The 26,260-nt window shown below is 42.9% G+C and overlaps 8 protein-coding genes across 8 annotated transcripts; 6 read left to right on the top strand and 2 right to left on the bottom strand.

Moving 5' to 3' along the window:
• Positions 1–1,780: 1,780 nt before the first annotated feature.
• On the top strand, positions 1,781–2,459 carry BGW36DRAFT_357580 (uncharacterized protein; the record flags this gene model as incomplete). The annotated part of the gene is made up of 4 exons (XM_046213889.1): positions 1,781–1,958; positions 2,016–2,253; positions 2,299–2,363; positions 2,419–2,459. The coding sequence occupies 4 exons, from the start codon at positions 1,781–1,783 to the stop codon at positions 2,457–2,459; spliced, it is 522 nt and encodes a 173-aa protein (XP_046074650.1).
• Positions 2,460–5,038: 2,579 nt separating this feature from the next.
• BGW36DRAFT_425743 (uncharacterized protein) lies at positions 5,039–5,517 on the top strand (the record flags this gene model as incomplete). Its single annotated transcript, XM_046220155.1, has 4 exons — positions 5,039–5,192; positions 5,249–5,314; positions 5,378–5,430; positions 5,494–5,517. 4 exons carry the CDS (start codon positions 5,039–5,041, stop codon positions 5,515–5,517), a joined length of 297 nt encoding a protein of 98 aa, XP_046074649.1.
• A 789-nt stretch (positions 5,518–6,306) lies between these two features.
• Positions 6,307–6,878, top strand: BGW36DRAFT_395913 (60S ribosomal protein L37a; the record flags this gene model as incomplete). The annotated part of the gene is made up of 5 exons (XM_046218103.1): positions 6,307–6,325; positions 6,460–6,490; positions 6,546–6,611; positions 6,665–6,763; positions 6,818–6,878. 5 exons carry the CDS (start codon positions 6,307–6,309, stop codon positions 6,876–6,878), a joined length of 276 nt encoding a protein of 91 aa, XP_046074648.1.
• A 2,970-nt stretch (positions 6,879–9,848) lies between these two features.
• Positions 9,849–13,479, top strand: BGW36DRAFT_138382 (uncharacterized protein). Its single transcript, XM_046209418.1, has 8 exons — positions 9,849–11,331; positions 11,381–11,498; positions 11,555–11,592; positions 11,643–12,475; positions 12,527–12,663; positions 12,720–12,803; positions 12,870–13,041; positions 13,096–13,479. The coding sequence occupies exons 1-8, from the start codon at positions 10,115–10,117 to the stop codon at positions 13,341–13,343; spliced, it is 2,847 nt and encodes a 948-aa protein (XP_046074647.1). The 5' UTR covers positions 9,849–10,114; the 3' UTR covers positions 13,344–13,479.
• Positions 13,480–16,518: 3,039 nt separating this feature from the next.
• Positions 16,519–17,076, top strand: BGW36DRAFT_357577 (uncharacterized protein; the record flags this gene model as incomplete). The annotated part of the gene is made up of 1 exon (XM_046213887.1): positions 16,519–17,076. The coding sequence occupies one exon, from the start codon at positions 16,519–16,521 to the stop codon at positions 17,074–17,076; it is 558 nt and encodes a 185-aa protein (XP_046074646.1).
• Positions 17,077–21,311: 4,235 nt separating this feature from the next.
• On the top strand, positions 21,312–22,841 carry BGW36DRAFT_406079 (uncharacterized protein; the record flags this gene model as incomplete). Its single annotated transcript, XM_046218986.1, has 4 exons — positions 21,312–21,504; positions 21,567–21,631; positions 21,718–22,088; positions 22,145–22,841. 4 exons carry the CDS (start codon positions 21,312–21,314, stop codon positions 22,593–22,595), a joined length of 1,080 nt encoding a protein of 359 aa, XP_046074645.1. The 3' UTR covers positions 22,596–22,841.
• Positions 22,842–23,340: 499 nt separating this feature from the next.
• BGW36DRAFT_425738 (phosphoenolpyruvate phosphomutase) lies at positions 23,341–24,228 on the bottom strand (the record flags this gene model as incomplete). The annotated part of the gene is made up of 1 exon (XM_046220154.1): positions 23,341–24,228. One exon carries the CDS (start codon positions 24,226–24,228, stop codon positions 23,341–23,343), a length of 888 nt encoding a protein of 295 aa, XP_046074644.1.
• A 327-nt stretch (positions 24,229–24,555) lies between these two features.
• BGW36DRAFT_375263 (Pyruvate/Phosphoenolpyruvate kinase) lies at positions 24,556–25,671 on the bottom strand. Its single transcript, XM_046215743.1, has 3 exons — positions 25,521–25,671; positions 25,158–25,410; positions 24,556–25,094 (listed from the first exon to the last, which is right to left on the bottom strand). Exons 1-3 carry the CDS (start codon positions 25,569–25,571, stop codon positions 24,607–24,609), a joined length of 792 nt encoding a protein of 263 aa, XP_046074643.1. The 5' UTR covers positions 25,572–25,671; the 3' UTR covers positions 24,556–24,606.
• Between the last annotated feature and the right edge of the window lie 589 nt (positions 25,672–26,260).

The following is a 26,260-nucleotide window of genomic DNA, read 5'->3' as shown; positions in this document are numbered from 1 at the left end:
GATTTCGTAATGTTTAACTAAATTAGGCAGAGATTTACCACCGTTTTTACGAGGTATTATGGATGCAAGCTGAATGGAACATGTGCTCGTGACTGATACTCTTGTCTCCTCATTTGTTTCAAGTACCACAGGAAATGGGATTGAAATGTCCACTGTAAGACTAATTAGCACAACTCCAGACACTACCTCCGGCACGCCTAGACGAATAATTCCTCAGGTTGTTCAGTTTTCCAGAGAAGTAGCAACATCTTTTTTTACTAACACTGCGGACTTCTGTAGCATAGTCGTCTCTTTAGTCAATTTAATATCACATGCGAGTGCCAGATCCGTGTATTCTCTACGTTTGTGTTTACTTTCCTCCTTCACGGTTATACTCTACACCAACCAACGTACCTTCAATGGGTTATTAATTTCGATTGACTGAAGCAACTCGCATGTGGCCTGCCGTAAAGTGATGCTGTGCTCTGAGGCTCGTCAAATAGCTTTCCCTATGGTCAAGCATTGTTATTAAATAAAGAATCGTACCTGAATCACAAACTTCTTCAAATTCATAATACCTATACCTTTCTGTGAGGCGAGGACTTTTTGAACTTCCTCGAGACTAATGGCTACCACTGGATTCTTTATTTGGAATACGCGTGGAATCTTACCCCAGACCCAGAGAATTGACGTTTTGGATATTGCAGAAAGTTAACAAGAATATGGATAAAATGATCGTGCAGCATGTGCAAATTCCTGTATATCACCAAACTATCTATCAATAGATTCTGCTGGGAAATAGTCGACTTCAAACTCAACGATGTCGACGGAGTGATATTGCTTCTGTAAGTCAGATGTTAGTCCTCTGCGGAATTTACCAGGTCTTTCTAGAACGAAATGCTACATTTTTGCATCATGTCTAATCATAAATGAGTGCGGCTGAAGAGAGTCCCCGTGAATGCTACACCGCCACGATTTTTATGACATTAAGTAATTTTCATTACCCTTAAAAGGCACAGAGATCGTCATTCAACATAGTTGTAACCTTCTACTGGCTAGTTACTAGCTCTAGAAAGACCACGATGAACGAAACAATTACTAGGGGTGCATCCCGCGCGGGATGGAATGATTGGTATGGGCACAATGATTCACGGACCAGGAACCGTCGGTATCTATAAATAAATTTTCGATACACACTGAGGTTCTAGGGTCTTATCCCGCTGAGATGTATATATAATTAGTTGCGGGGGTGGAGAAGCATCATGCAGCGATGCGACCACTAGTTCTACCCTTCTCAAAGAGAATCTATTAGAGCTGAGATAAGAATTGGATTTGCTTATATTTTGTGAACAAATGAGAATAAGCATGTAACGTTGGGCATCAGATACGGCCCGATTCATTCTAGCGTCGTATGCCGACCTGAATCAAGAAGTATCTTCGAGTGTTTTTTTGAGCCAACAATAAAGTCGATTGTAGAGAGATACGTAATAAAATAGACAATTAATGAATTTAATCAATGAATCTGAGATTATTCGTATGTTTTCTTCAGCTGCGTGGGAGCTTAAATCCAAGTGTCGAACTACACGATCCAATGTCTGTCTTACCAAGTTAGCTGCCGTTTGATATTGTCTCGCGAAGTATAAATCGGATGTTCTCTGTCCCAAAACTGATCAATTTTTTTAACCGGCATCAATTCCGTACCCTGCCTTGGAATGAAAGTGAATTTTCGCATTTAAACCAGTCAATATATGCTAGCATCTATCTGTCACATTATCCTTTACCACAAGACTTAGTTTGCAAGATGTTGCCCAAGAATACCACCATCGCACTCATTACCATTATTGCCTCTTTAAGTAGCGCATCTGCTATCCCAGCTGCTGCTCCCCAGGGAGGAATTGCTGAGATTATTCCAGGACCAGGACCGCCTAGCTTGGAGTCCCTTGGTTTAACATCCGAGGATCTCTACTATGAAACTATACGTAAGCCAAAGACTTATAGATTGGGGTTTGATATAATTTTACTAACTGAGAAATAAGGCAAGCGCAAGCCTTCTCCTCTCGAGAAGCGGTTTAAGCTCACTTGCCAGGATAAGGTGGTGGGCGAGTGCCAGCCAGTAATGCCCAGGCTTGTGTCAATGGACACAAAGAAATGCACAGTGAATGGTGCAAATGCCATATTCTGTACATCTGGCAAGGCTGCTCTTGGTGGCTCTAATGTCTCGGGTGGAGGTAGTGCGAGCTCCTATTGGCTGATCTTGAGAATATCCTTACCTTGGTCTCAATAATATTTTTCATGCTGACTGGATATTACTGAATCTAGTCGTGACGTGGCATACGGTGCGCGGAAGATTGTAGGCAAATGCAATAAGCGTGGTGGTGTCGCTGGTAGGTGCTCTATAATCCGATATTATGTGGACTTGTTAAGCTTATATCTTCACAGGTGCCAACGCTGCTGGAGGAAACGGATTTCTTATTACCTAAATTGAGAATAAAGATGGCTTGTTATAATAGTCAAGTAAAATGATTGCACAAACCGTTGTCACAAACAGATATCGTTTATCGGAGCTTTTTAAGACGACAATCATTTCCACGCTTATTAGGGGAAATTATTGTTTTTCTTGTTATATCACCAGCTTGAGAAAGCTTTGGAGTAATATACAAAGTAGAAGAATCAGAATGATTTCCAAATTCTTCAAGTGACTCTTTCTATCTTCCCAATCAAATCTTGGTTTACGCACCGTCCTCCTGAGCAACGATTCGGCGCCAAGCTGTTATCTTTGCGATGTTTTGTCCTCTATTTGTTTGGAAATGATCGTTGATCGGAATGTTGGAGGTTGTCTACCTATACGAACTTGTGTCAGCGATCAATAGACATAAATTGTCCTCAGACACTGCAATATACCTTAGTATTAAACATCAAGTCTTTTCGTAAGTGCTAAAGGTCAATTCATCTCTAATCTCGACTGAAATCTCTTTGTATACATTCCGCCACACGAATTATCGATCGATCGCGGGAGTCTCCCAGATGGAGATGCTGGGCAAGTTGGACGGTTAATTCTATTTATTTTACCCAGACTTTGCCTGGTGAATGGCAATAAATAATAGTACTGGTTCTTGGGGCTATGCTATAATGGATGGGGAAAAAAGAAGTATTAGATCTCTAGGTTATTCGAGGATGGGCTGAATGATGAAAAGGTCAAAAACAAGCTGAATGCCCTGGTTGATGACCTATATCACATACACGAAGGAAGGCTAGCCTTTAACTAGTGGCTTAGTATTGAATTCTTCTATCACAGACGAGAGAGAGGCATAAGCCCTCGTGACATAACTTTTAGATGAAAACTACCCATAATTGATTTTATAAGGGGCTAGAAATATCCACAACATTTGCCTAATCCCTATCAGGACGGTGGTATGTAGAAAATCCCTCACTATATATTTGCTAAATTGCGGTACAGTAATTGAAGCCATACTTTTGAGGCCTGTAAACGCCTCGCTTGTCTCACCTGATAAGTAGAAATAGTGAAGCCTTCTTACATGGATTTATGGGGAAATATAGACCCATAAATATCTTTCTTGGTATCAATATAGTACCGATTCCAAACATTCAGGGAGTCATAATGGTTCAAAACGGGGATGATTAAACTGTCAGCGTCAGTTCTATTGGTCACGAACTGGATGAAATATTTACAGCGAAGGCAATGATAAACGCTTCTGTAAGCAACCGAGTTATTCGAGGGGGTGTACAGAAGGTTGCAGACTAAAATATGCCATGCGACATATCTCGTCTATTAAAGCATCTCTATAGGCTGAGTGCGAGTTTCAGGTCCTTCAGTCCCGCTAAAAGGGGTAGGCTTCTAGAAATAGCTTAGGTACCGATATCCGCCTACCGACATACGTCAAGTTGCTTGTTCTGGGACAAGCCTGCTGACTTCTGAAGATGAATCCGACTTCACCCCACAAACTGCAAAAAGAGGCGTTTTTACATGCTGATCTTACTGGATGGTTGCAGAAACACGAGGCGGCTGGTAGGATGCATGGTGATTCGGGCAAATTCACCGTTGATCGACGGGGGCGCTTTTGTGGCGCCCATGGTCTCAGATAAACTATTGGGGCCGCGATTACTTCTTGTTGTCAAGTACAATGAATGTTAGATTTCGAACCGCGCTTTTCGATCCACGTGGGGGGTTTTATTCTTAGATCGACTTTCTCTGACTTTTTCTGTCAGGCAGCTAAGCCAGATAATCGTGGTGGGAAACTCCCGTTCTCGGTCAGGATCTTTGGCCGGATGAACAAGTCGCCGACAAGCTCCATTTACATCATCGCCCCAAAGCCAACATGACCTGAGGCTGAGCTTGGTTTTCTTCTCTCTAACAAGTAGGATGAAGCATGCCCGTATTCCATTTAGAACCTGCCCTATATTATATAGCCAATCTAATGCTAGATTTCCCCAGATTTCATCATTGTCTAATCTGTAGCATGCCATTAGATATTTCTAGATCAGCATTAAAATTTGCGTATTGTTTCTCTAGAGAATATTAACCATTTTTTTATATAGTTAAGCTCTATCGCTATTGACACCTGGACGTTGTAACGAATAATATAGACGTAGATGGAGTGTTGGAACACGACTGGCCTAACTGTGGTAGCAGTGGTTGCTCATTCAAATAGGGTTCGTGGGGTATAAACTACTACAGCACTAGTTCTGTGAAGGAATGTGGATCGACTGGTTGGAAGGTTCACGGGCATATTCCCAAGCCTCTATTGGGCGAATCGTCTATGTTCGATCAATCTTCTAGCCTCATCTTTGATCTGCTGAAGGCCTTCCATACATGGAAGGTTAGATGAAACGTCATGAGATATGTAGTCTATTTTCAAGGCTGATGAAGTCAGTGTAGAGTCAGAGAAAAGTTATAAATACATCTTCGATTCCCATCGAAAATTCGTTCTTTTCATCATCAATCACACAATCATAACAACAACAGCTCAACGCAACTTCAAAAACAAGCAAAAACGCTTTTTTCAACTTTCATCTACAAACTTCTTTCAATATCATCAACATGCAGTTCTCCAAGGTCGTCGTTGCTCTCATCACCTCCGCCGTTGCTGTTTCTGCGGCACCAGCATCTGGCAAGGCTGCAACTATGGCTGACCTCAAGGTCCAAGCCCAATCTACCATCAAAGCCCTCCAGGATGATGGCTGCGACACCTTGAGTACGTTCAAGCATCACATCCGCCGTGCATAAAACACGACTAACAAACACGAACAGAGTGCATCGCTTCTCTCGCTGGTGATACCGCTGCTTGCGGTGCTGCTGCCGCCCAGGCTGGCTTGGGTAAGATACCCTGAGACCTGCTCCAAAAGTCACTAAATAAGATAAACTAACTCCTCTTCAAAGACCCTCTTGCTGATGTTGCCTGCTTCGCCTCTGTCGGCTCCACTGTTGCCAATGTAAGCGACCGACAACTGCACGGCAACTCATACTGATCGAAAACGCTAACATGATCCTCATAGGACGCTTGCTCTGGCTGCTTCTAAGTGCTGGTCACTTAGAGCTTACCGATCACGTAGATTGATTACTTGACTTGTTTGTCATTCTGGAGTATTTGAGTCGATGGCCATGGGGGTGTTTCTTATGCATATTGTATTTTCATCGGTTAGCTTGAATTAGAAAGTCTTGACGCGTCAATCTTTTTTCATTATTGAGCCGTAATCTGCCAGATAGCAAATAGTCTTGAGAGGCTGATGCTCGAACTATTTGCAAATTAGTGATCAAAGCCGTTGAGACATTTCGGCTTTGTACAAGCAATAGCCAATTTCCACGACTGGACTGCTCTTGACACAGCTTCTCTGCATCCTTAATACGTTTATTGCTTGTATAAAGCCAGTATTCTCATAACCCTTTTGGCGTAATCTCATTGAGGACGTGAATTGTAAGTGATGTTGCGGGTGGGGGCATAGTGTCGACCAGCCAATAGAATCCCGCAGTCCGTGACCTGTGCTCGCTAAGCGACGTGGTGCCCGAAAGCGTCCCGGAAAAAGTTTTCACCGCACCACCACCGCACAGTCGCCAAACTCGAGGCTATCCACAAACTGTCGAACTCTGTATCCATCACCCTTTATCCAGCCCGACATCAAGTTCGAAGGTACGTTCAAATCATCGATTCCAGCCCCAAATATGCAAAGAAAATAATTTCCCGGACAATTTCCACACCAATTCGCCTCTCTGTCGCAGTGTAGTGCGCCCTTGGTCGACCTCGAATTTGAAAAATCATTTTAATATTTGCATCTTCGAACATTGTGCTGATCGTTTAACAGCTAGTCAAGATGGCCAAGAGAACTACCAGTAAGACCTCCTTCCTACCACGATACACCATGCCGTCGAAATATCGATTCCATGTCAATATTCAAACCCAGCGACAATGAATTCACAATTTCGCTTAATGAGAAACCGAAGAACTTACTAACGATGACTTCTAGAGGTCGGTATCACCGGCAAGTACGGTGTTAGGTATGACTATCTGTGAAATTGGTGGATTCGCACATGGATATTGATCAAAAATTAGATACGGTGCTTCCCTCCGTAAGCAAGTCAAGCGCATGGAAGTCTCCCAGCACGCCCGTTACACCTGGTATGTCGAATAAACGAGACTAGCGGGAAGAACGAAACTAATAAGGGGCTTAGCACATTCTGCGGTCGCAACACTGTCCGCCGTCACTCCGTCGGTATCTGGCACTGCTCTGGCTGCAAGAAGACCATCACTGGTGGCGCCTACACTCTCGCGTTAGTTCTCCGCCTACCGAAGACGAAGGAAAAGCCGCTAATCTTACTGAATAGTACCCCTGCTGCCTCGGCTGCTCGTTCCACCCTCCGTCGCTTGCGCGAAATCAACGAGTAAATAAAAATTCGCACGACTTTTATTTGGCGCAGTATTATTGGGTTCGGGTATTTGTGTTGCAGTGAATGGCTTGGTTTTGTCGGGCATTGACATACCTCCAAAATGATCATTTATCACGAGTTTTTCCCTCCGGCGGGCATGATAGAATGCGGATCCTCTCGTGTGTGTAGCTTAGATTCAATGAAATGAGCTCAACACCGCCTCAAATTACAATTTCTCTTGCAATCAATATTCCAACTAGTAGTTTTCGGAATCGAAACATTCAGACTACACATAGTTAGGATTGCCTGTAGGTCACACGTAAATCGCGAGTCCATCCATGAGCGACTTGCCATTCTCCATGTCAACATTGAAGTAGTAAGTGACCACAGTGGCAGGATATTGGTTTTCATATGGCACTAAAAAGGCGCGCCTTAGCATTAACACCAATAGATAAGACTGAGCTAAAAATTAAATTATCTCACTATACCAGTTCTATTCCGAGTGCCTGATTAGTCTGTTTGGTGCGATATGAAGACTAATGTCCTTCATTGTAAAGCGCTCAAAATGGTGAAAAATTGGTTCAAAAGAGTAAAGATACAATCAAGAGGGGTTTCAAGTCAACATGCAATATCTTTCTCACCTACCAAGGTAAACACTCCCCCAGTTGAATAATTGAGGGGGGAAAAGCAAAAGAGGTCTACGAGAATAAAGTGCAAGATTGGTAGGAATGATGAGACAGGGAAAAGTATTCAACAAACACAAATAAGTATATTCTAGTGAAACGACTTCACAGCCACATTTATCAGGCACGTTTAAGTATAGAACAATATCCCCACGATTGGTCACTATATGCAAAATCAACTAGCCCGTGCTCGAACAATGAAACACAACTCTCACCATTTTTCCACTCTACCTTCTGTTCCTTTTCCTTCTTCTCTCCCTTCTCTCCATCTTCTTCCTATCATCATCATCATCATCATCTCATCATTGTTGTTGTTGTTGTTGTTGTTGTTGCTGTTCTTATTATTTGCTAGTTCTTGCTTCTATCAGATAATAGCCCGACGAATATTCACAAACTGTAGTTAGATCACTAAACCTTGGCACGTTGTGGATATTGATTATCTTCCAGACTGGGCAGATTTCTCTATTCTATTCACATAAAAAGATCTTTGTCTATTACTTTCGACTGCCAGTGTGGTTAAGCACGCCCTTGATCAAGAGTATTGGCTCATACTGCGTTTCTATTTTAAAGAACTCAGAGACGGCAATGCTTTGACTGTGTAACCCCTTCCTGAACAATGGCCCCGGGTGTTGACCTTACCTCTATAGGATACACTGATTGAAAAATGTCAACATAAGTTTTCTGGATTCGTCAAGAAAAAGGCTCTGGTCCCTCAACATACATCGAATCAAGAACAGTCTTTCCTTCTTACGCGTCTGCCACCTGAAATCCGGCAGACAATTTGACAGTTTCTTCTGGGAAATAAACGCTTACATATAGTACGGAATCGTGGGCAGCTTTCAGCAATCCCATGCAGTGGTATACTTAACCTGCCCATGAATATTGATACTTGTCGTCGTCGCAAACACATCAGAAGTTATAAGGGCTTGCTTGGACTGTCGTGGTCTATTCTAATGGGGACGAACTCGATTGTGAATCTACCAATCTTCCCTCTGTTCCAGTGACATGCCGGGTAAAGTGAGAAAGCTTATTGTGTCGCCATTTTTGGTTATTTCTAACTATCAGCTAATTATAACAGATATTCAGAAACAACTAACATCATTCACAAAGAGAATATTCTCGACTTCGACTATCTAGACACAATCATGGCCTTTTCACGAACCGTGATTAGGCCTAGATTGGATCATTTCCGAGTACTGCTCCTACACTACACCTTTAAAGAAATGATGTACCCATTTGTTCGTCGTTTAGAAGAATGTGATACGTGGAAGAATCCTTATCTGCTTCCCCCAGAAGATGAAGATACCTGGGAAGAAGTTTGTACAGTGCTGTCAAGGCTGCCTCGACTTGAAGAGCTGTATATACAGCTTCGAGCAACACATGGGGTCGAAGATCTTATGTTGTTCGACGCTTATCGGACATTTGAGCCATTGTGTCAGATTCTGGAGCCAAAGTGTTTGAGATCAGTGTTCCCCGGAGACACCATCCAAAACAACACTATGTTAAAGACGCGCCATTTAACTTTATTTATCGTGATTGAAGCCTAGTTGTATGTGTTGCAATATTATTATAAGCTTGTATGGTGACTTCGTACCCATATTTCTTTGAACTAAAAGTGATAATAAACCTTGAACTCCTAAATTCTTATCATTCAACTTACCATTTTAAAAGCAAGACAAATCGATGCATTGGACGCCAATCTGGAAATATCGATCCGAGGTCTCTCAATAGGTAGAAATGTACATACAAATGCCGGGAACTTGTAGGTACAAACAGAGGATTGGGTGAGGAAGCTTTACTTCTGTTTCGTCCTTTGATCTTTTCCCCCCTCTAGTTGGGCTACATACAATCGAGTTCTTCACAGCGCAGCAGGCTAGATCAATATGAAGTTCAGGAGCTTGGCCAACTTCTATCAGCTGTTAAAATACTATTTCATTAAATCAAAAACTCTTTTTGTCATGTTAAAATCTGGGATGTCAATCACCAAAACAGTGTTCGATCGAGATAAGGTAATGAACAACGTTGTGAAGCCCAATAATCTTGATAATTTATTATTTTTATAATTAATAAATTTATATCCAATTTACCAAGAAGAATACCTTTAGATTTCAAGATTTTAACTCATTTTTTATTATATATAATCTTTTATTTAATTGGTTAAAGTTTCATTTAGATGTGATGAGTGCTGATTAGGGGCGAATGACGCGAATCATTGGCGACCATCCAAAATCATCCATGTTATCTAACAAATAAGTAGATGTTAACATATTCTGCAGCAATGTACGTATATTTACTCATATGCATGGCTCACTGAAAATCAATTAATCATAGAAACTATCCATTATTCAGCATTTTAATCGAACTACACAGTCGCAGCCTATCGGAGAGTTAGCAGCTGACATCATTAATTGCTAAGCTGCTGTTATGCTCGCTAGTCAAGTATTATCGCGGAAACCCCACATAGTTCGGAGCAACATGTCAACAGCTCTGCAGTCCGCAGACCCAGATAAGAACTGGTTCTTTCTCTGAGCATACGCAACTTGATGCGTGATGTCCAATTGATATAAGCATCATGGATACATTGAAGCTGGCGGGTACAATTCCCTCCACCGCGTTCCGGCGAGTGGGGCCTCGTCGCGTGTTCCTCTTCCCTTCTCTTATCGCAATTAGCATTCTATTGTTTACATTCTACCGTCCGCCAGAGCTTTCTAATTATGTCGTGGAATTCCACGGAGATGCCCAGCTGTCTCATTCTCAATGGGATAAACTAGATGCCCACCTGCAGAGATGCGAAGAGTTGCAGGCACCATGGCAAACGTATGATTTTCCTCCGTCAGCCAATCGCACCAATCCGCGGTGGAAAGTCTCTAGTGGCCAAAAGCAAACTGTAGTTTTGCGAAATGTGACTGTGTTTGACGGTGACTCCATTCTACCAGAGCCTGTAGATATTGTTTTTGCAGAAGGTGTTGTGCAGTCAATCACCTCAAGTGGTGCCAACAACTTCGACGCCGTCGCAAATACAATTGTTCACAATTACCATGGACATTTTGTCACTCCAGGTCTCGTGGACATGCACTCACATCATCTAGCTATTCCTTGGCCTAGTTTGGAAAGCTACGTAGATGACAATGAGATCAACGAAGCCACTGGTCCATTAACTCCAATGGTCCGAGCACTCGACGCTATCAAGCCTTACGATATAGCCGCCAAGATCATCGCGTCTGGCGGCATCACCACATCCTTGATTCTTCCCGGCTCAGCAAATATCATGGGCGGAGAGGCCTATCCAGTTAAAAACTTCCTTCGAGGTGGTGAGTACGGCGAGGAAATCGTCGAGGAGCTCCTTCTTGAACATGGAATTGCAAAAGAAAACCGACGGCGATATTTGAAAATGGCATGTGGAGAGAACCCCAGACGTGTATATCACCACACTCGTATGGGTAATGCCTGGCACTTCCGCCATCATATGGCGCGTGCAAAAGAACTGCGTGAGAAACAGGATGCCTGGTGTGCCGCCGCCGGGATCGCCAGGCAGAGAAAAGACTCTGCAGCTGCTGCAACCCTCCTAGCTGAAGGGCCTTATGCTAAGGGTGGGCTTCCAGAGGAGCTTGAGCTAGATTCTAGTGTTGCAATGCTACGAGGAAAGATAGGTATTAATGTTCATTGTTACGAGCAGGAAGACTTTGAAGATATGCTCCTTCACAGTGAAGAATTCGGATTCCGCATTCAGGCATTCCATCACGCGTTGAGTGCATGGAAGGTACCCGAATTAATCAAGAGTAGTGGACAGTACGTGCATGATTCTAGTGCTTGTGCTACTTTACTTACGGCACGGTAGAAATATTACGATCGCGACATTTGCCGACTTTAGCTTGTACAAAAAGGAAGCATACGATGGAAATCTATGGGCCGGAAAGATCTTAACAGAGCATGGTGTGCCGGTCGCATATAAATCGGTATCTCCCGTCACTTGTTCAGGGTTTGAATGGTATATATCTAATAACTAACACAGGACCACGTTGATGAAAACACCAACGCTAGATACTTATTGTAGGTTTCGCTTTTCTTTTCAATATCAAACGGAATTCTTACTTGATTAGGTCTCAAGCTGCTACGGCTCATTCATTCGGCCTTTCAGAGCTTCTCGCGTTACAGTCAGTAACTAGCGTACCGGCTAAATCTCTTGAACTACATCATCGTGTAGGATATCTGAAACCTGGGTACGACGCCGACATTGTTGTATGGAACTCGCATCCTCTTTCGGCCGGGGCAAATGCGTTGCAGGTATACATTGACGGCAAATCTACACTTGAGGAAAAGTCTTTCTCACCAGAAGCCGCTGATAATACGAAACCTGGAATGCGCGCTGAGACCGCCGCGGAAGATATCAAATTATTCTGTGAACACCCGAAGAGAGACGAAAGCATTGTCGTTACTGGAATCAAGAATTTCTACTTGGACACTCCCGATATCAAACCGTCCGCGAGCTTCAACTTGACAATGGTAATTAATAATGGAAAAATAAGTTGCTTAGGAGATCAGGATCGATGCATCTCTACAACATCGACCAGCCGTGTGATCACCCTTCAAAACGGGCACGTACTTCCAGGCCTTACTACTATTTCTGATACTTTGGGCCTTGCGGAGATCGAATCCGAGGAGACCACTGCCGATGGATACGCTGATAGGACAGCTAATGTACTAGATCCTGAAACTGCGCTGTACACTAAATATGGAATTCATTTTGAAGGAAAGGCTTTTAATCGTGCCCGCATTGGGGGTGTGACAAGGTCCATCACGTACCCATACGGCGACGGGTTCTTACAGGGCGTTAGTGTTGGGATTAAAACAGCCGAGGGTGGTAATCCTATCAATGGGGGCATTTTCAAAGATGACGTTGCGTTGCACATTTCCATTGGACAAGATGCAAAATGTGCGTTTCAACCTTACTCATACAATATAAGCAATTCTGACATGTATCTAGCTTCGCTGCAAACCCCAAGCGTTTCGAAGTCTATAGCTACACTTCGAAGGATTTTGAATGACAATAAGGGTAAAGACACATTGTATGGAAAAGCCGCCAATGGGAAAATTCCAGTGGTTGCACATTCTGAGAATAAGGTCAGTGCATCTCCATCCAGGTAGCCAAGATTATGGGTGGTTAATTATATGAAAAGTATGATATTCTTCAACTTGTCAAAATCAAGTACGACTTTCCCAAAGTCAACCTGGTGATTTACGGTGCTTCAGAGGCCCCAGCTGTGAGTTTTTATACGTTCTTGATCTAATCTTTTTCAAAACATGGTCTGACAAGTCGTGAAATATAGGTGGCTGATGAAATTGCATCAGCTGGAATTCCGGTCATTTTCAACGCCGCCCATTCTGCTCCATCAGAATGGGAGAAAAAGGACCTCCTCGTTGGGCCTCCTTTGACCATATCTCCTGTGCAGGTCCTTCTGGAATCTAACGTCACATTTGCGCTCTCCCTGCTGCCCGGCCGTAAGCTCACCCTTCTGCATATTTAGGCTTTTAAATTCTGACACATGGAAATAGATGACTGGCATCTTGCCAACCTACCCATTGAAGCAGCCGCTATTGCCAAAGAGGCTGGCATCTCTTCAAAGCAGGCCATTGATCTTATTTCAATCAAGATTGATGATGTTCTTGGCTTACAGAAAAGTGAAAGAAATTCCGACTTTGTGATCTGGGAAGGTGATCCGCTTGAGTATGGCGCTAGTGTTGTCCTAACTTTTGACGGCGATAATAGAGAAGTTGTTGGGTGTTGGCCAGAGGCTGAATAAGCTGACATTCAGAGACTACAACTCGAGAATTAACTTTCCATTTGGCTTCGTCTTGGCCATATAGCCATTTGCTGAGGATGAGATATTATCGTTCCTGGTATAAATTCTAGATCAATGCATCCTCTATTTATTATCCCAAATTGTACCTGTAGAATGTAGATAGATACCCCTGGCCTTTCTTCAATACCTCGCTATTCTGATGTCCAGCCAACTGGGTTCCAGACCCTGCAGCTTATCTTCGATCCCACAGCTCTCCCCACCCCCTACCCACACAATATTTCCCGAGATCTGCAGAATGGCAACGTCATGCCTTTCCTCCGGAGATTTGGAAGCTCGGCTCGCAGGAGCACCAATAAGGATTGCCATAGCGACGTCCGCAGGCTCGTTGGTGGGTAGACCGAGCTCATACCATCCTTGTTCAATACCATTGATCATGCGAGTTTCTACATTACTGCATTAGTAGTCCGTATTTGCAAGTAACTGACGATTGAATTACGCTATACTTGTCATCCACGGACAAACCATATTGATCTTAATTCCCTCCTTTACTACTTGCAACGCCAAACCCCCTCATCACACCGATAGCGCCATGTTTACTTGCTGTATTCTAGTCAGACCTTCGCATTCCTTGAAGCTTGCTATACTAGATGCCAATACTATTTCACCTCTGTGATGCGTAGTTGGACTTTTATTAAACAATAGTATTCCCATCGAGCCGGATGTATCGCCCCTTTAGATTAATGTCGATTTCTGAGTACTAGGCTCGGTGAGAATTTCGTCGCTGGTGAGATTCGTCGGAGAAAAAGGGTTGCGATGAATACTAACACCGGCATTGGCTATTACGATATCGATCTTTCTATATAGCATGAATGTCGATTGGAAAAGGGACAGTTGGTCGTTGTACGATGATGTATTGCGGTGTACCTAGTTTGCCTGCGGATCTGAATCGTCACTGCTGGTTTTTAATGAAGAAATCAGTCGTTGAGAAAGAGGGTCATCGACATCGCCAATGCTATTTTTGCGCCGGCAACTATTTTGAGAACAGAATTCGTAGGCTATTAACTTAGTGTATCGAACTAGACAACGAGTAGGGGAATTCTCACCGTAAAGCTGCTCAACAATACCACGACCAACGCCATGGTAACACTGGTAAATACAACGACTATTTTTTTACGCTCGAAGTAGTAAGAGATTGATTGGGCATGATTAAAGACCTTTTGTTATTCTTAGAAATCATGAAATTTTCTTGCTTATACTTGTAGTCTATATTTAATTGAAAGCCCGACTTTGAGTGCTGCCTTCAATATATATTCTTTCTTTTCAACCAGTCTTACACCGCCACTCTTCATATCAGCACGTGCAGCTACGGTGCTAGAACCTCTGTGTTCGAAAACTGCCCGAGCGATTCCATCTCTATCAGCACCTATTGCTTCCTCATGAAGGGAGGGGGTTTTCAGGTGGTCTGGGGCCCAGTATTCTCCTTGCGCATAACCTGCATCGAAGACTTATTTTGATTAAAGGGTATTATCTACATGTGTATTAGCTACGTTATGTTTCAAATGTAACACATTCTTTCAAAGGTTTCCTAAGTTAGGGGCTAGTCCTAAATTGACTTGATTATTGTATGTGAGCGCAACTTTTAAAAGCCAATTGAATAAATGATAAGTTCATTTTCGAAAGAGGTCGCGAATTTCAATCTGTATTCCATGCCTTAAATTTCCATCCTAAAGAAAGCGTCGTCATTTTCAGCTTTCGGCTACGCTTGACGCTTCTTAAGTGTCGTTTTTGCCTTCTAGCTCGCAGCCTCTATTGGATTTGATATATAATATTAGTAGTACATGAGGGTTCAGATTCATTGATCGACATGGGCAGGATTCGCGACCACAACCATCTGGATGGCCCAAAGGTGGCGTTAGGCGGTGCTAGCCTATCGTGAAAAATGGCGTTTTCGGAAGATGCATTTTTAGCAATTTTCAAAAGCCAAGACACCATACATAGAACCCCAAGGCCTAGATCTCGCTGTGAACCATCAATTACTCAAGTAAGCTAAGTCTCGTTGTATTCCCTTAACAAACATGAAGACGGCATGCTTATATTCTAGCTAGAATAGTTCTTCGTTTATATGTACTTCTTAGCCTTGTCATACGATTCATACAGCTTTTTGAAGACATCTAAGGGTATTAGACAATGCTCATGCCCACAGCGCCGTTAAGCAATATTTGGTTTGTAACGGTAACGCACGACAGGCGGAACTCAATTCGTCCCATGCCGATTGTAAATATGCTAATATCACGACAGCAGGATTGTCAGGTGCTACTATTGCAAATCAAGTTGAAATTTTTATACTAAAATACGACATCCAGCAATTCAATGTGTTAGTGAGCGCGCTTAATTGAGCATAGGAGCCTTGTGCCTCGTATTCGACTTGGCTCAGCTCGTAAACATGCATGCCCAGTGCCAAGATAAATAGAGCGGCGATATGGATTAAGAAGAAAGGGGATACGAAATAGAAAACGATGAATCATTTTTTAAAGTCACATAGCATCATTATTAGCTGATCATTTTGACCATGTCAGTGAGATGCTAGGTATGGGCTTATTACACGACACCAAATTACCAAACCTACAAGGGTGATACATGCAAGGACCAAACTGACTCTAATATTGGAATAGAGTTTTCTAAGTGTTGTGTCTTAATCGGGAACGTTCCACGATTCGCATTCGATTGCAGAATCGTTGGACCCGAAGAAATGGTTTCGAAAAAGCGGTGGGTCGAGCGTTGAATAGCTGAATGTGTGCCTAAGCCTCAGGACGATCATTATTATTTGCTAGGCGAACTATTTCCAGTGAACATATGAGGATTGAAAACGGGAAGGGGGGTCGGGTGGGAAATGAAAAAGCCCCATCTCGTATCCAGCAGCGTTAGCATCCAAGGGATCATCACTGAATACGAGCTGAAAGGAGCCCCCGCTTGACCTGACTTGTGCCCTAACTCCCCAAAGAAGGGAAATTGCGAATGAGCCTCTATGTTGGCGGAAGTTTTTCTACTTAAATTAGATTAATAGGATGACCCTTAAAGACCCTTTGATGTCCATTCGGAGGACAATCAACCAACTTCCCTTACATCCAATTCATGAACTGCACCCTTGAATATAATCACCAGTGCATATTCCACAATGGCATACCAACCAACATACGGTGCACCAGCAAAGCGACCACTGTCAAAATGGTGGCCAATAGGCGTCATAATCGCTGCATTGATATTCTTCGCTATCGGCGGAGGCCTTCTCGGCGCATACTATAACAGCTTCAATACTGGCTGCACATCCTATGATGACTATAGCTACGATGACTACTGCTACAGCTATGGAAATATAGGTCTCTGGGACGGAGGAATCGCATGTCTTTGTCTTGGTGGTGTGTTGAAACTTACATTCTGGATTCTTTTCATCATATATCGCACTCAACGTCGTCGTTACCGTTCCTATGAGGCGGCTCCATCTACCTACGTTAATGTTTCCATGGGAGACTACTCAACAAAACCAGAGACATCGACCAGCTATGCGCCTCCACACCGCCAACCTCAATATTCTCCAGCTCCTACTACGGACCCTCTCCTACCGCAACCCTATGGACATACAGGCATGAACCAACAGTCGACAAGGAAGTTTTGCGGCCAGTGTGGCACGGCTATATCAACAACCTTCTGTACACAATGCGGTGCTGCAGTTTAATTTTTCTATTCGAACTTTCAATTTGATTTCTATGTAATAAGCAAACAAGCATGCTTGGTGGCCGGGATCTCATTCAGTTGTGAAAATGATACATATATATATTTTCAATCGGCTCAAAAGATATATAAATATATGGATTCACTATTCAAATCTACGAAACGGCTGCCACAAATATATTTATGTATTGAAGGCACGTCCGTATAATTATAATCGTCGAATAGGATCAATTACAATATGCTGGGATAGCCCGGAAGAACTTTTATCTAGAATATCACGTAGAACTGCAATATTTCGTAGTTAAAAACCAGCGAAATGTTTCACCGGCACAGTACCGCCCTTTATCCCTCACTTCCTCATCTATCTTCCCTTTTATTTCACTCCCATGTAAAGGGGGTGTTCACTATATGGAACTGAATTCATCACCTCTGCCTTTCTCGTATAACCTAATCGTTAATCAGTGTCGAGTCTCTAGTTATTAAGTAATGGGTTCAGGTTTCTGTAGTTTTACATGCTCCAGGACTACTCTGATACTAAGTTAATTCAATATATTTTCGAATCGCCTCAATTGAGCCCAAGCTTATCAGCATTACAAGGACTATCGCCTATTCTCTTAAAGCAATCAGTAATGCCAATGCCTCTAATATTCGTGCTCCCCGTGTGTTAGTCTCGTATTTGATAATTTATAACTTCCAATTCCACTTCGATGGCAAACTTGAGTCAAAGTCCTCCTGCTTCTCGCTCTATCTGTTCCGCGTGCCATGTCCGTGTTCTCCGGTCCCTCTTTCCTCAACGGTTTCCACGTTTACAATAGTTGCAACTTATAAAGTGAACTACATTCTGTTGGATAATATGAGTAATTTTGGGGGTGCCGATTCACGGCATAGTCCGCCTCAAGCGAAGGTTCGATGGATCAATAAGGTGAAAACATATTTTATAAGAAGGGGCATGAATTCTTCTAAATAGGGGAAAAATTCTCCGCTTAAATAAGGTACAGATTTATTCATAATAAGCAACTAGTTGAATTTCAACAATCTCAATTTGTTTTCATAAAATTGACCCATTTTTTCCGGGTAAAATTACTGCAGTAATCTGACAGATTCCACGTCCCACCGTCTTTTTAGACATATAGCGCATGGTTTTCTCAAAACCGACAAAGACAGATGGGTGAACACAAGGATCGTCAATGTGGTAGATACGCTCTTCGCTACCCGTTCAATAATCCTCAAAAGAAACGTTCTGGGGAGGACGTATCGGTCGGTTTCTCCCCCTGGCATCGTCCAAGTCCAAGAGAGTGTGATATTGGCATCGCTGAGACTATCGGTCAATTTCTGGATGTTTTTGTACCAAAATGGATCCAAACGGTAGATCCTAATAACAAGCTCCTCACATTATAGCACTCTGCAGCTTGAAAAGTCCACTGCGCTACATTGAAAGGTTGCATGTTGGTTATTGCCGCGTTGCTGCTTTTGGTGTGCTTCTGCAATCCTTTGAAAAATGTTTTGATGTCCTCACTCGAGGTAGCGGTGACAGGACATCGGTGCTAGTCATCGGCACCATTATTTTTGTTCAACAGTGTGAGATGGGAATAAAAGGGTCTGCGGTAACTGTAATTGTCCAAGTCAGACATGATGAGGCTTTTGGGAGGTGTGTTCAGTTGTTGAAGAGAATGAAACGAGAATTTGAGGAAGTGTAGGTTTCTCATGGCGAAAAGTAGGTTAGACTGAAAAATGTCCGGCAAAAGTGTAATTGAGGAAGAGGTATGTAGATTTTTAAATTGCTGGATAATTAAATGTATAAACTTTAAAACAAAATTTCAGCTTGCAAGATCAGATATCACATTTGCTACTTTATTTGAGCTTATTTCCTTTGGAAAGAAATGGTTCTTCTGAGTAGTGAATGGACTAGAAACATGATTGTTTTGTAATATGTCAGATAAGTCATAAATGGACTTTATATAACATGGAGCGGGAACGTTCAGTAAATCACAAACGCCAAAGAAACAAGAGGGGGAAATATTTTTAACCCTCCAATTGTTTCTTCAAATGTTTCATCTGCGATTGCCGATTGACTAAATGTTAGACATCTCATATCTTTTGTTTTAACTTAGTGCATAAAGTTAGATGCATAATCTTTGGAGACTAGACAGATGTTGCTATTGCATATTCTTTTCAGTTTTAATGTGTAAATATAGATGTCTACTAACCTGCTCCTGGAGAAGCAATTATAGTCTCTCGAATGTTTCTACAGAATTCCAGGGTTGTTGAATATGTCATTTATACAAAAAAGATATTCCTCAACGTGGATCAAACAAGCAGTGTTTGAGAAGTTTCATCTCTATAATATTTCAACCAGCACCCTTGCCTATTAGAATAGAGTTGTCTGCAAATAGGACTGACACTGGTCCTGGTACTATATTAGCTCAAGCCTAGTCTGAAAGGATCTCTTGAGTCTACCTTCCCATAATGGTCAGCAAGGAGTTGAAAAACTTATTTAACATTAACTATGCCACAAACAAGAGCCCAGACCTTGTCATCGCAAGACCCGCACACGAGGAAAAGAAGTTCACGATGTTTGACAGTGTAATCCTCAAGTCTTGTTTCAAGGTCTTTTGGGATTGTTGCGTTCTTGGTCAATGCTTCAGTGAGAACTTGTTTGAATTTGCTGGCTTGTGGGGGGTTTCTGTTCTGCGTTGTATAAAGGATTAGCGTAATTCGTCAGAGTTAGTCCTATAGAGCTGTGGTTCTGTAGGTCGTCGAGTCTTGCTACAGAGAACATCCTAATAAGCAGGCGCATGACCAATTCTGATGCCTTCCTTCTATTCTCCTAATTTATTTATCTTTGAGGATAATAATAAGCTTTTGGATAGTCCCAATGTTCAGTTGGAAGTTGTAGACGTGAGACGTCAAGGACTCTATTTTGAGACTAAAAAGTTTTCTCCTGGAAGAAAATTCGTAACTGTACGCATTGAAAGGGCTGTACATTGAAGAACAGAGCAAAATGATAGTGAAGTCAGCTGGGAAACAACCACGAGGGCCAGAAACTGTCTGCAGTGAAGAATAACTATGTTATTCTGATGCTATGTAAAAGCTATCGAACAAATGATTCGTGTGCTTGCTAGAGGCTGGTGGTGAAAGATGCATGTGCCAACCAATAGACCCGAATTCTAGAGAATTGGCTGTGATAATAGTGCTCGTTTAATGAACTAAAGACCGCAGATTATGTCGAATAGTTCGCCGACTTTCAGGATGGTAAAGCTGGGGTCCTAGGTGTTGATTGGAGGTTGAGGAATGCACTAAGTTGATTGTGTCGCCCCAGAAAGTCTGCATGCACATTTAGCTAATACATACCACAATGTCGCTTCGAGCCTTACGGATGGAGTACTTAGTTAAGTTTAGAACATTATTGAAATACATAGGACTTGTGAGCTTCGCACAAATATTCAATGAAAAATATACTCACTGAACAAATCAAGTGACGAAATGTCTAGCTGTAAAAGTATGCATGCATCTTGGCGAATGGTGTTGAAGTACACACGGACTATACGATTACTATGTGATTACGTTACTGTGTAGTTGAGATAAATCCAAGTACTGCCAGCTTTCTGTGAGACATAGGCATGTGCAGATGTAGGCCCTTGCATGTTCTCCGGGTCTTACACGAGGGTGAGTCGGCAGTTGCCACTGTCAATCTCCTTTATGCTGGGGCCATTTGGAGAGAGGGTAGCGGCCAATGGACTATGTCCTCTGTCTCGAGAACCGATGTTCTAGGAATTGGCTATTCGTCAGCTGAGTCTACGTTACACGGGTCTCTAGTGTAGCCGCTTGCAGGGATGATTCGCTCTGCATTAGCGTTGGGACTGAAGAATTGACACTGTCTTCGAATATCATGATAGGGCGGCTCATGCAGACCCCAATTCTAACCCACCCGCGCTCAGCACTAGAAGGCGAGATTGTATCCGATGGATAGCCACTTACGTCGCGAAGACTATAGCGATTGGAACATGAGCGCCTGCATGTATTAGACCACCTTTTCGGTGCATAAGCATGTTTTAGGTCATCATTGCCGCATCTCCCAAATCAAGTGTAAACAGGTAAAATTAGATTTTACAACTTGTCCTATATAACTGGTTTTGAAATGGCTGGATACGGCAGCATCATAATAGCGACCATTAGCTCATCTTGTTCGTCACAGATTCCATCAGTCTGTGGAGAGAGCGAAAGATAAATTACAAAAGCATGTCCGACGTTGGCAAGGATCAAGCACCAGCTATCTGGTTCACAGGCTTCGTATTCGGCGCTCTTAGTACTGTCGCCGTTATCTTGCGTTTCACATCGAGACTCATCAAGACAGCGCACTGTGGGTGGGATGATTGGACTATACTGCTGGCACAGGTGATATTTATTGTTGCGCTTGGTTTGGAACTGAGAGGTTAGACGAAATTTGTCTTTTCTATCGAAGTATAAGAGACTGATCTAGTTATGGAATCTTAGGAGTGAAAGCACTTTCCGCCATCACAAATGGTGCCGAGGACCCTAATTATCAGACTTACGCAAAGGTAAGGAAGCATCGGTTTTTGTTTCAAGTACCACAAGTTGCACGTGTGACAGTGCTGAGTCAATTTTTACTGATGGATAAATACAGTTTATATATATTTACGGGCCATTCTACTTCCCAGCGATCGGTATCACCAATATTTCTGTTCTGCTGCTGTATCGCCGCATCTTTGAGACGAGCTGGTTTAGCCGCATCTCGCTTTATTTCATCATAGTCCAGGCGCTTTGGACTATTGCTGGCACGATCGTGCAAATCTGGGTCTGCAATCCACCGTCATCATGGTGGACATCCCCGAAGCCGACTTGTATCCTCTACGGCATCTTCTGGCTGACAATGATGCTGATTGAGCTCTTGTTAGAGTGCCTCATGTTGATCCTGCCAGTGAATGAAGTGCGCAAATTGCAGCTGTCAAAGAATCGCAAAATCATTGTTGCAGGGATTTTTTTACTTGGTGGCTGGTGTGTTTCCCTGTTATTTCCTGTATGCTCATTTGCCAACCGCCGGTTTGGGACAGTGTCATAATCACCGCCATAATTCGTATCGCAGTATCCTACCAAGATCCCATTGGGCTGCAGGTGAACAAAGATGCCCTCTGGATGAACGTTCATGTTGGCATAGCCATTGTTTCCGCCTGTCTGCCGACATATAAGCCCCTCGTCTCGACCAGCTTCGATCACATCCGGTCATACTACTCATATGCCATAAACAGCACTGGCAGCCGCACTGAATATTTGAAGTCGCAGTCAAAGACAGGCGCTGTCGAGTTGATTGACAGAGATATATCCAATAATAGCAGCACTTCAGTCCATAACGGTAGCAAATTCAGCGTAAATGCAGGAAACAGCGACAAATACCTTGCTCAATACTCTGTCCCTTACCCTCAAGGCAGCGATGATGACGGTGTCAGACTTGTTCAGGTGCAGAAGTCGCATGGACCGGCGAGCTGGGACGGCGATTACGTGTAACCGGCGAGGTGCGTTTTTTTTCATTTCCACGGGCTCGCTGTTTCTGTTTCTTCCTTATCTCTCTCTCTCTACATTTCGAGGTTAGGGTTTTATTTGTACTGAGATATCCGTTTGCAAATATTAACCGTGCAAAATCTCTGTGGTAATATATGGATAGAAGGAATCCTATATACATGGGAATGCTGTCTGGTGCCCGTGGTTCGTAGGACGTGTCATAATTGAGATACATCTACAGAAGCGTTATGGATAAATATATGAAATTTAAGGACTCAGACCGCTCAGCAAAAAGAAAGTTGATTTGTCGTTATTCCTATTCACTACTAACACAACTTAACGGTAAGGACCATTCTAATAACCCCTTTTCTCAAGCTGGAACTAACTGACAGAACAATCACATGTAATGCATGTATACGTGATGACAGACGGAAGTTCCCAATTCGGTGAATGTCTATGCACATGTATGTACACACTATTCGCAAATCCAGTCAGCAGCTCGGCTAGCCTTTTGGGTTTCTGTGAATTAACATGATATTCTCGCGGCATTCGAAATACGAAAGCTCACCGCTTGCTCTGATCTGCGATCTGTACTCCCTAAAGCTTCTGCATCATACTAGTAAACATTGTTAACTCGTTAGAGATGTGGTTTTATAACCACTACACTTACAGTAAATAGTTAAAGGAGGATATGCTGTTTCCTTTCGACTATCAATTCTTATCAAAGTCTACTGAGGCAATGGCATATTTCTTAGCGTAGATATTCCTTCTCAAGTGCACGCAATGCAGCATCACCCTGAATCTCGAAGACATCTGAAACGGATGCAATATCCTCATTAACATAAGCTATGCTACCGTCCTTCAATATCCTGCCAAAAACTTTTCTCATCGATGCAACACAAGCGCGTATAGCGTGGTTGCCACAGATGATTAACCCGACTTTCTTAAGGGCGGCGATATCGGCAAAGGAGAGTTGTGTATAGCTCGTCGGTACAAGTACAAGAGGAACTTGTTCATCTGGCCAGGCACGACAAAACGATAAAATTTCTTCTGGTGTAGACTTCTTGCTATGAATCAAGATAGCATCTGCACCGGCTTCCGCATAAGAAAGTGCCCGCCGCAGAGCTTCCTCTTCTCCCAAACCGGCAATTAGGGCCTCGGTCCGTGCAATAATAAGCATCAAATGAGTCTTTGCTTTTGCAGCAGCGATCTTTCCTTGGAATTCTTCGATCGAGACTAATTCCTGTCGGCCGTTGAGCCGCAAACTGCTATCTTTGGGGAACTTTTTGTCCTCGATAACCACTGCAGCCGCACCGGCTGCCTCATATCGTGGAATGGAATACGCTACGTTTATGGCATTTCCGAAGCCCGTGTCAATATCGGCGATAACTGGAAACTTCCTGTTTGACGTGGATTCGGCTATACACCGCGTCATTTCAAGATGCGTACCCATCGGTATGATACTCGCGTCTGGCACTGCATATGAGGCTGAAAGCTCAAATCCGCTGATCCATACAGAATCAAATCCAGCTTCGGCTGCTATAGTTGCACTGAGTGGATTATGAGCTGCCATGGCGATTGCTGGTTTGGATTTATCGAGCAGTTTGCGTAGGATATCTGCGCCAGTCTGCACCGCCATTTTGAAAGCCCAAGGTCCAAGTACTTCACAGACATGCAGCAAATAGGCAATTTGGTTGAAAACGAAATTCTTTCGGCGCAGAGGCATGTTAAGTAAAACTAGTTTCTAGTCGAATTCGAATCGCCTTCGGGAGGATAGTCCGAGCCCGTAGAGGTAGCTTATTTATTTGGTTACACTTTCAAGCGCACTAGTTACAACTGTAAACTTTTTTTGGTTCTCTTTCGGCGTCTCAAATGACGTGTCGATACAAATAGAACTAAATTGTTTCCTTAGACTACGTTTGTCCAAGTGATGAATGTTAATTAATGCTTGAAAATTGGATAGTAATGGTAGTAATTTGGCAACATTATTCATTCATTAAGCCTTGTGAATGTATTATTACATCTCCATATCTCTCAACAATTCAACATTTCTATTCATAGCCATGGCTAACAGGCCCACGTCAAGATGCCCCAGCACAAATCTAGCCCCATGCTCCCTCACCAGCATTTTGCAGATATCGGGACGAGCATACAAGCCAGCCACCCCAAGTATCTTTCCGCTTTTCTGCGCCGCGTTTGCGATTTTATGTAGGGCATTTTGAAACTTCCAGTGCTCCCATTCCCCTAGAATACCAAGTTCTAGGGACAGGTCGTTTGCGCCTATCAGGAGGACGTCGACGCCTTGCATGGCGGCAATTGCGTCAATATTATTGAGGCATTCAACAGTTTCAACCATGATGAAAACAGTTGACCCTGTACTGTCAAGCTGCTGTATTACATCCTTAGCACCGACTCTTTGAAATTCAAATTGGGGTACTGCTGCCGTGAGGGAGCGTTTGCCGTGAGGGGGGAACTTTGTTGTCGAAACTGCCCTCTTGGCATCCTCTGGTAACTCGTATCTTAGAAAGTATTTCTTCAAGAAACGAGAAAAGAGAAGATTTAATATACCTGCCGTATTTATATGCGGGAATATAATACCCATCGCTCCTCCATCAAGCACCCTTTGCACAAATCCCTGGCCGCACTGGTATGGCACACGTACAAACGGTGTAATCTTCGATAATAGTGCCGAGGAGCATAATATACTTGCATCTTGGGTAGAAAGAACTGAATGCTCGAGGTCAATAAAGACGGCGTCATATCCAGCGGCTTTCGCTAGAAGAATGACCTCATTGCTTTTGACGACTTTAATACCGAATGCCTAAATTTAAAACGTTACTTATGAGCTCGCTATTCGTTTTGAGGGTCTCGTTTACTGCTAGTATTTCGACACGGAGATAGACATATCAAGCTGCTGTGTATTGATCTTACCTTACAGATATGGTTCTCAGATACCTTCTGGAGAAGATTGTTTTGAAGCATTGTTGTCGATTAGAGACTGCTGAAGCTCTCCCAAGAAGCACTGAGAAGAAACCGGTGTACCAGCAAGTCTAGTATTGATGACTGGATGACTATCTGTGTATGATGGCAAATGATTGGCAGAACGTTCGGCTGGGCTCGGATGGAAGGTCCGAGCGAGATGCGGGCTCGGTAACCCGCATCCGAATCGTCGAGCGGTATCACCCGTAATCAGTGAGCGATTGACAATCTTCACAAAAGGTAGGCTAAATAGCATGGTAAGCACTAGCAAATAATAGGATAAAATGAGGTCAGATAAGTAAGGGCTCTCAACATATAATTATTTGGTTTTTCATTTTCATTTCACGAACTGTAAGCTTATAGATGTGATGCTTCCCGGGGTCCTGAAGTTTTATATTCATAGTATTTTATACATGCAATTGAATACGTAAAAGAATTTTAACATATCAATTGATAGATCAATCGTGCAGTCAGTAAGTTTATGATTATGCTAACTGTTCAGGAAGGCGGTTGATGCTCCTGTGTAGCCTCATACACTTCCATGATAAGAAATATTGTAATATTATAATAATCCCATATATGTAGTATACCTTTCTATGACAAATGCAACGATGAACTCTAGTTTATCTAATATAGAGATTTTTACTGCTTATATAACATGACTTCCAAGAGAACGACGCAATCATATGCAG

Source organism: Talaromyces proteolyticus (genome assembly GCF_021365285.1).
Source record: "Talaromyces proteolyticus strain PMI_201 chromosome Unknown BGW36scaffold_4, whole genome shotgun sequence".
NCBI lineage: Eukaryota > Fungi > Ascomycota > Eurotiomycetes > Eurotiales > Trichocomaceae > Talaromyces > Talaromyces proteolyticus.
Note: the sequence above shows the minus strand (reverse complement) of the source record. Positions and strands in the feature narration are given on the sequence as shown.